We start from the raw sequence: 9,086 nt of genomic DNA on the forward strand, positions 1-9,086 counted from the left end.
ACATCTCTTAGTAAATCTACAGCAACCTGAGCTGAAAAAAAACAAGAACCAAAGCGAAACCGAACTAATAACAAATAAAAACTTAACAAAATCGACCACATCAGCACACTCAAACTTCACCATGAACGCGACGAAAACCACCAACAAAAACAACACAAAAAACGCGACTACATCGCTGGCAATGAGTTCCAGTATCAGTAAAATCACCGACAACAAAACATTCGCTAACTTAATTGCAACAGAGAACACCAGCTCAATGAACATATCCAAAATAAGTAATTTCTTATTCGCCATGATGAAACCAATTGATTGAGTGATTTTCGCATTGTTATTTACCTTAACACTACAACTACTACCATTACAACTACTGCTGCTACTACTACTGCTGCTGCTACTACTACTGCTGCTACTGCTGCTGCTGCTGCTCCTACTTCTACTACTACTACTACTACAACTACTACCATTACAACTACTACCATTACAACTACTGCTGCTACTACTACTGCTGCTGCTACTACTACATCTGCTGCTACTGCTGCTGCTGCTGCTCCTACTTCTACTACTACTACTACTACTACTAAACTTTTTAAAATTCTTAGCCATCAAAAAAGAATTGAAGTATGGCAACTCGACCGCCATTGCAAACTTGACAACGACAGTATTTCTTATGAATCGCGTTTCGATGAATTGACAATCACTACTACAATTACTACTTCTACTACTATTACTGCTACTACCGTTACTACTACTACCGCTACCACTACTAATACTGGTAGTACTACTTTGAGAAATTTTTTTATTTTCAGCCATCAGAAAAGAAGCCAAGTATAGTATCGGGGTGGAAGTTAGATTGTTCGGGGCTGTGATAGCCGGTCAAACATCGATAATGTGGCTGTACATCAAGCTAGGAGCAAGCTATGACATTTATAAAATTATTTTGGTCACTGGATCAAACTTTCAAAGTGAGAATTTGATAGAACTATGAGTAATTTGTTAGCATTTAGTGGTATTTAGTATTTAGTTAGTACTTAATTGTCTGTCTTACGGTGTCTCGGTTGCAAATAGAATGCAGATCCCCAAAAAACTACAAGCGTTTGTCGTTGGTACCTACCACTAAAACAAATGAACCAAAAAAAAGCCTTTAACTTTTTATTTAGTTCTTATAATGATATCATTTTCAAATAATGTCATTTTCAGCAGTTAACGACTTACAAGGAGTTTCGGTTTCCATAACCAACACTGCAATCAATAGTAATGACAAACCAGACCAGATAACTTCAACGAAATGCTTTGAGGTACCTAACAGCCCAATTTCAGCAAAATCTAAAATTGAATTAGTTTGCTCTCCTAAAGAAATTAATGGCCAGTATATTATCATTTATAAAAAATCCGGATACATAAAACTGGGAGCAATATCCAGTTTTGAAATCACCATTCTTGTTAACTCGGCTTATTACGCAAGTAATCAAGTTCAAATTGTTTTATTTAATAACAAATTTGTTAAATAAATAGATGAAGTTTAAAAAATAAAAAATATTTGATAAAAAATCCTTCTATGCTTAACTTTTCTAGTCTCGGTCGAAGTTCCAAGCCAGCTATCAGCAGCAACAACCAACAAGACTCGTGTGAATGTTACAACTACTGCCAACATTACATCCAATATAAGTACGAATACCATAATTACTACTAATTATACTAATATTACTTACTAATACATTTTAAATTTTTGATTGCAGCCATCAAGAGAGATTCAAAGTATAGCATCGGTGTTGAAGTTAAATTGTTTGGGATTGAGATAGCTGGCCAGAAAGCGATAAAGTGGTTCTACGTCAAACTAGGAGCCAGCTACAGCATTTATAAAGTTATTTTGCTCACTGGAACCGATTCGCAATGTAAGTAATTGGTAGAACAATGAGTCATAAATTCTTAAATTATTAAAATAATTTATAGCGGTTAACGACTTGCAAGGAGTTACAGTTTTCATAACCAACACCACAATTACCGATAATAATAATGACAAACCAGACCAGATAACTTCAACGAAATGCTCTGAGGTTCCTAACAAGCAAATTTCAGCAAAATCTAAAATCGAATTAGTATGTTCCCCTAAAGAAATCAATGGCCAGTATATTATCATTTATAAAAAATCCGGTTACATAAAACTGGGAGCAATATCCTATTTTGAAATAACCATTTTTGTTAACTCGGCTTATTACGCAAGTAATCAAGTTCAAATTGTTTTATTTAATAACAAATTTGTTAAATAAATAGATGAAGTTTAAAAAATAAAAAATATTTGATAAAAAATCCTTCAATGCTTAACTTTTCTAGTTTCGTCCGAAGTTCCAAGCCAGCTAACAGCAGCAGCAACCAACAAGACTCGTGTGAATGTTACAACTACTGCCAACATTACATCCAATATAAGTGCGAATATTATTATTATTACTATTATACTACTATTACTTACTAATACATTTTAAATTTTTCATTTCAGCCATCAAGAGAGACTCAAAGTATAGCATCGGTGTTGAAGTTAAATTGTTTGGGATTGAGATAGCTGGCCAGAAAGCGATAACCTGGTTTTACGTCAAACTAGGAGCCAGCTACAGTATTTATAAAATTATTTTGCTCACTGGAACCGATTCGCAATGTAAGAAATTAGAAGAAATTGGTAGAACAATGAGTCATAAATTCTTAAATTTTTAAAATAATTTATAGCGGTTAACGACTTACAAGGAGTTACAGTTTTCATAACCAACACCACAATTACCGATAACAATAATGACAAACCAGACCAGATAACTTCAACGAAATGCTCAGAGGTACCTAACAAGCAAATTTCAGCAAAATCTAAAATCGAATTAGCATGTTCCCCTAAAGAAATCAATGGCCAGTATATTATCATTTATAAAAAATTCGGCTACATAAAACTGGGAGCCATATCCAGTTTTGAAATAACCATTCTCGTTAACTCTGCTTACTACGCAAGTAATAGAATTTAGTTTATTCTTTCAAATAATATATTTATAAATCAAGTTTAAACAAATTTAGGAAATTATCGAATAATTAGAATAACATAAATTTAACAGTAACAGTTGAAATTCCGAGCCAGCTGACTCGAACCAATTCATCGCGAAATATATCAATTAATGTCTCAAAGACTGAAGAAAGTCCTCAGTGGCTCACCTTTTATATTGTGGTTGTTGAGTGGGTTAAGGAGGTGGAAGCTGGTTACTGGGTCTTTGATCTTAGCAAAGAACTTGATGTCGTTGGAGTTATTGTCAAAATCGGAACAGGTTAAACTGGCTTTATCAAATTTGTTGAAAAAATCAAATCAGGTCATGTATGGCAAAGAAAAAATGCAGACCCAATGATAAAATTTTTATTTTCAGAGTGTTCTGACTTCGGTAAATTTTCAATTTATGTTGAGAATCAAGTTGACGTTTCCAGTTTTTCAAAAGTTTGTGCCAAGTATGATAAAACTGATTTGACCAGTGGTGCATTGAAAACAATTACTTGCGATTCTGCAACTGTGAGGGGAAGGTATGTAGTTATTCAGAAGTTATCTGGCTCCATCAAAAAAACCTGCCTTGCTAAAATATCAATAATTTTTAAGGAGGGTGGCCAAATTATTGAGGGTACAATGTTTTTATTATACAAATTCGAATATTTTTTACGATTTCAGTTTAAAAAATTTTTTCTTCAGCTTCTCAAAGCGTAGGCAACGAACAAACTTCAAAGAACGCTGTGCCGAAGAGTGAATCAACGATCGACTGGTACATTGAATATTATGAATTCCACTACAATCTTGATTATAAAGGCTGGTGGAGGTTTGATCTGGCCATAAGTTACACTGTCATCTCTGTGGCTGTCACTACTGGTACTGATAACTCCGGTGAGGATATTAAACTTATGGAACTAATGTTCCCAAACAATATTTCAGAACATTTCAAAAAACTCCGCTTTTATTTCCACACAGCACTGCAAGCATTTCAAAATTTTGTCATCCTTGTCAGTCAAGACTCACAACAAAATGGTAAATTTTGCGGATTTTATAAAGGGAAAAACAAGTTAGCAAGTTCAAAGAGATATTTATTCAGTTGTTACAAAGTGTCTGGACGCTACGTTGTCATCGTAAGTCAAAATAACAACGTGGAATACAATTTGAGAGCCCTCAGCTGCGTCGATATAATTGTTTCATCTGGTTTTCAGTCTTTCAAGTGTTAGTCAAACCGTAATTTTTCCAATTGAGTGATGAATTTTTGTAGATTTGAACGAAAATTAAATCATTAGATGAGGTAAAAGTCAGCAAAGTGACGATCGTCCCCCCGAGCACGCGTACCAACAAATGGACGTATGGCTTTGTGAGGATTGACGTGACGGCTCCTGAGATAACTTTCATGGGATTTGATTTGGGAAGAAGTTGCTCCGTGTTTCAAGTTGAGATCCTGCTGAAAAGTTTGTTATAATAATAATTTATGCAGTTCATTAACGTTCTATTATTCATGATTTAAATTTGGAATGATTTCAACAGTTTCAATATCGATAACGAAGCTCGGTTTATTCGTCAGTGAGAGTCAAGAATTCAAAGATTTCAAAAGAACTTGTTTCTTTTTTGGCAAGTCTACGGCCACGACTGTCAACTCGAGAACGAAGATGAAGTTTCAATGTTCTGTACCTGGAGAGAGCAAATATCGGTACTTCTACATGATGTGGACCATCAGTGAGAAGGCCGTTGAATGGTTTGAGAGTATAACGCTGCTGCTCGAGTACCAGGGCTCCTATTACATCGGTGCAGTTGTATTTTTCTGATGTTTCAGATACATAATTAAATTTCATTTGAATTCAAAATTTGGCAGCCCTTTGGAGTTTCGTTGGAGGAGGAGGAGTAGGAATTGCTGGCTGGGAGGAAAACTTGACAGGCTGGGATAAACTTTTGTCAATTTTTATTTGTTTTGCAACTCCAGAAATTTTAAGCAGTAGTTGATTGCGTGTTAAAACAAGTGCTAAAATGATTCAAAAATTAAAAAAAATAACTATTTTTTTCTCAAAATCTCAGTTAACGTTTCAAGAAGCGAAGAGAATCCACAGTGGCTCATATACTACATAGTTGTCATAGAGTGGGTTAACGAGGTGGAGGCTGGTTACTGGGTGTTTGACCTCGGTAAGGAGCTTGAGGTCATTGGGGTCAACATTAAAATTGGACCAGGTAACAATATAACTTAGTTTTTATCTCCTATTTTAATTTCAACTCAAAATTTGATTCTAAAAAAGTTAATCTCCCTCTCTCTTTCAGGCTGCAGAGACATGAACAGCTTCCTAGTGTACGTTGAGAAGAAAATTGACAGTAACACACAATTTACCAAAATTTGTAGCAAATACGGCAAAATCGATTGGATCGGCGGTTCGTCTAAGGTTATAACTTGCGATTCGGAGACAAACTTGAGAGGAAGGTACGTTATTATTCAGAGATCAACTGGCTCTATAAGAAGAACATGCATTTTAAAATTCTGCGTCCTCTATAGAGATAACAACCTCGTTGTAAACGGTTTGTGAACAGTCCCTGTTTTAAATTTGTATAACTCCAACACATACTTTTCTACTTTTTTCTCTATCTCGGTTTTATAATTCTCAGGCTCTCTAGAAATACCTGCGGCTAAACCTTTGCCAGACACACGCACAGATCCAACGATAACGATCGATTGGTTTATAAAATATTTCGAGTTTCATTACGAACTCGACTACAAGGGTTGGTGGATATTTGACGTTGCCAGGATCCAGACCGTATGTGCTGTTGTCTTTCTTACTGGCTCAGATTCTAATGGTTAGAAAATTTTTTAGTTTGGAAAATTTGTTTTTGTTCAGTTTTGTAGTAGATTAACATAACATTGTACTAGATTGTATTAACGTAACAACTAAAAAATTTGTTGTCGTCATCCAACTTGATATTATCTTTTACAAAATTACAATCCTAATTCTCACGAAGACTTGAAACTAACCATTTAGAATATAATTTCAAATTTTTATCCATCGCAGCCATGCAAACTTTGGTTAATTTCGTGATACTGGTCAGTGATACGAAGGAGATCATCTCGAGGCAACCCTTAGCATTCGTAAGTCCCTCAAAACCCCAACAATGCTCGTCCTACAGAGGATCTAGTCTCCTGACAACTTCAAAAAGGTACTCCTTTGCATGTCTGAAAACATCGGGCAGATACGTATCCATAGTGCAACAAAACTTCAACGTGGAATTCAACTTGAGATCGTTGAGTAGCGTCGAAATTGTGACCTGCTCTGGATCCAGCAGTTTCAAATGTTGGTTGACGCATCTCTTGAAATAATTCTAAAAGTCCTGATTTTGAAGTGACTGGATTCGTGTGTATAGAAATCCTAGTCTCTCAAATGCAATATGTGTAAAGTGTGTTTGTTGTTGTTGTTGTTGTTGTTGTTGTTATTGTTATTGTTGTAGATACCTTTAGAACATAATCAAGACAGAATTGATGATAAAATAAAAATGTGGCGAAATTTCATCAAAAATTATGCGGTATCAACATTTATCCAGATATCATACAAGTTTCAAAGATATATACAGCGTCAATGACTATCACGACGGTATCCACAAAATGGATATACACTTTCACGAGGCTGGATTTCAACGTTCCTGAATATACAGTCTTTGGATATGACTTTGGCAGAGCCTGCTATATTCATCTGGTCGTCATCACTTTAAATGGTTCTACTTTGTTCCCTTTTTAATGTATTTTTGAAATATTTCTTCTCTATCTCTATATCTCTATCTCTATCTTCTCTTCTCTATATCATCTAATATTTAAATTAATATTAATATTTAATTTAAATAAATAAATGAATATCTAATGTCTGAAACGTGCTTCATGTATTTTTTTGATAGTTCAATTCGTTATTCGAATGTTACAGGTAGTTTTGAAACAATAGAAGATTTTTTCGCTGTGTTGAAAATCACATTTGATGCTCAATTTTTTTTATTTTTTAAATATGACGCTGTTATTCATTCATTCATTCATTTGTTCGTTCGTTCGTTCATTCAGTCATTCATTCATTCATTCATTCATTCAATCAATCATTCACTCACTGACTAAGTATCGATATCGATAATGAAATTCCAAATCTTTGTGAGTGACAAGAGCGTCATGGAAACGAACATGCGGACCTGCTACGATTTTACCGATACGAAACCAAAAAAAGTTAACGCCGGCACTACGATGAAATTTTTGTGCTCCAGCGTCGAATACAGTTATAGGTATGACCTTTAACTTTGACAGTTATAGTTATGACCTTTAACCTTAAACTTTGACAGTTATAGGTATGACCTTTAACTTTTAATCTTTAACTTTGGCAGTTATAGGTATGAACTTTAACATTTAATCTTTAACTTTGACAGTTATATGATGAGAATTTTGCTTTATTTTGAAAAACGTCGGCAGTAGTAGTAGCAGTTGTAGCAGTAGTTGTAGTAGAAGTAGTAGCAGTGGTAGTCGTCGTAGTAGTAGTAGTCGTCGTAGTATTCATTTATATAGCGTGCATCACACATAAGCTTGCTAGTAACAAGAGAGAGAGAGAGAGACAGAGAGAGAGACAGAGAGAGAGAGAGAGAGAGAGAGGGATCACTTTGCATACGAATCCGGTTGCTGCAACACGTGACGACGATGATGATGGTGGTGAAAATTATATTATTCCATAATTATAGCCATAATTATCATATTTTATTGTAGGTAAATGGAAATTATATTATTCCATAATTATAGCCATAATTATTATAATTTATTATAGGTAGGTGAAAATTGTATTATTCCATAGTTATTGTCATAATTATTATATTTTATTATAGGTAGGTGGAAATTATATTATTCCATAATTATTGCCATAATTATCATATTTTATTATAGGTACATTTTCATAACTTACTCGCTCAGTGTCTCAGTTCAATGGCTTTTCAACATGGAAATCACGGTGGAATACCAGAATATATTTTACATTAGTAAGATCACCTAATTATTATTTTATTATTATATTATATTTATTATTATTATTGTTTTGTTGTTATTATTATTATTATTGTTTTGTTGTTATTATTGTTTTATTATTATTATTATTATTTTAAACTCTTTCCCATTAAGTCACTTGGGGATATGACATCCATGGCTATGAGACCGGAACAACGGTATCGAAACCGAAACCGACTAAACCGAGTACTGGAAAAATACCGGCGGTACCGAAGTGCACGAATCCGACGACGACAACAGCTCAAACAACAACGCCAAGGTATAAAACATCTAGAGAAACAACAACACAAAAATTTACAAAGCCGACAACAAATCAACAGTTTGTTGTAACATCAACAACAACAAAATTTACAAAGCCGTCAACAAATCAACAGTTTGTTGTAACATCAACAACAACAAAATTTACAAAGCCGACAACAACATCACAGTTTAAAGAGTTAACAACAACAACAAAATTTACAAAGCCGACAACAACATCAAAAATATCATCATCGGCGTCAACAACAACAACACCAAAATCATTTAAAAAAATAACTACTACTACTACAACGACTACAACTACTACTACAACCCCAGAAATAACAACAGTTACTACAACAACCACTACTACAACTACTACTACTACCCCAGAAACAACAACAGATACAACAACAACAACTACTACTACTTCTACAACAACTACAACAACTACTACTACTACAACTACAGCAACAACTACTACTACTACAACTACAGCAACCCCAAAAATAACAACAGTTACTACAACAACTACTACTACAGCTTCTACTACAACAACTACAACCACTACTACCACTACAACAACAACTACAACTACAACAACAACTACTACTACTACAACTAGAACAACCCCAGAAATAACAACAGTTACTACAACAACCACTACTACTACTAAAACGAGAACAACCCTAGAAATAATAACAGTTACTACAACTACTACCACTACTACAACTACTACCACTACTACTACTACTACTACTATTACTACTACTACTACTAATACTACTACTACTACTACTATTACTA

The 9,086-nt window shown here is 34.3% G+C and overlaps 2 protein-coding genes across 2 annotated transcripts in view; both read left to right on the forward strand.

Moving 5' to 3' along the window:
- Positions 1-6,756, forward strand: part of HELRODRAFT_167104 (hypothetical protein) — a gene marked incomplete at both ends in the record, with an annotated part of 20,153 nt that extends 13,397 nt beyond the window's left edge. Inside the window, 17 exons of the mRNA XM_009012620.1 lie at positions 105-275; positions 807-962; positions 1,198-1,461; positions 1,737-1,892; positions 2,026-2,220; positions 2,495-2,650; positions 2,794-2,988; positions 3,090-3,296; positions 3,393-3,638; positions 3,707-4,222; positions 4,294-4,458; positions 4,535-4,792; positions 5,060-5,209; positions 5,297-5,548; positions 5,636-5,824; positions 6,037-6,315; positions 6,563-6,756. Of these exons, the coding sequence (XP_009010868.1) occupies positions 105-275; positions 807-962; positions 1,198-1,461; positions 1,737-1,892; positions 2,026-2,220; positions 2,495-2,650; positions 2,794-2,988; positions 3,090-3,296; positions 3,393-3,638; positions 3,707-4,222; positions 4,294-4,458; positions 4,535-4,792; positions 5,060-5,209; positions 5,297-5,548; positions 5,636-5,824; positions 6,037-6,315; positions 6,563-6,756 (3,749 nt within the window). The remainder of the gene's footprint in view (positions 1-104; positions 276-806; positions 963-1,197; positions 1,462-1,736; positions 1,893-2,025; positions 2,221-2,494; positions 2,651-2,793; positions 2,989-3,089; positions 3,297-3,392; positions 3,639-3,706; positions 4,223-4,293; positions 4,459-4,534; positions 4,793-5,059; positions 5,210-5,296; positions 5,549-5,635; positions 5,825-6,036; positions 6,316-6,562) is intronic.
- A 413-nt stretch (positions 6,757-7,169) lies between these two features.
- HELRODRAFT_167105 (hypothetical protein) overlaps positions 7,170-9,086 on the forward strand; it is a gene marked incomplete at both ends in the record, with an annotated part of 8,338 nt that continues 6,421 nt past the window's right edge. Inside the window, 3 exons of the mRNA XM_009012621.1 lie at positions 7,170-7,279; positions 7,926-8,017; positions 8,157-8,301. Of these exons, the coding sequence (XP_009010869.1) occupies positions 7,170-7,279; positions 7,926-8,017; positions 8,157-8,301 (347 nt within the window). The remainder of the gene's footprint in view (positions 7,280-7,925; positions 8,018-8,156; positions 8,302-9,086) is intronic.

The sequence above is a fragment of the Helobdella robusta genome, assembly GCF_000326865.2.
Source record: "Helobdella robusta unplaced genomic scaffold HELROscaffold_11, whole genome shotgun sequence".
Taxonomy (NCBI): domain Eukaryota; kingdom Metazoa; phylum Annelida; class Clitellata; order Rhynchobdellida; family Glossiphoniidae; genus Helobdella; species Helobdella robusta.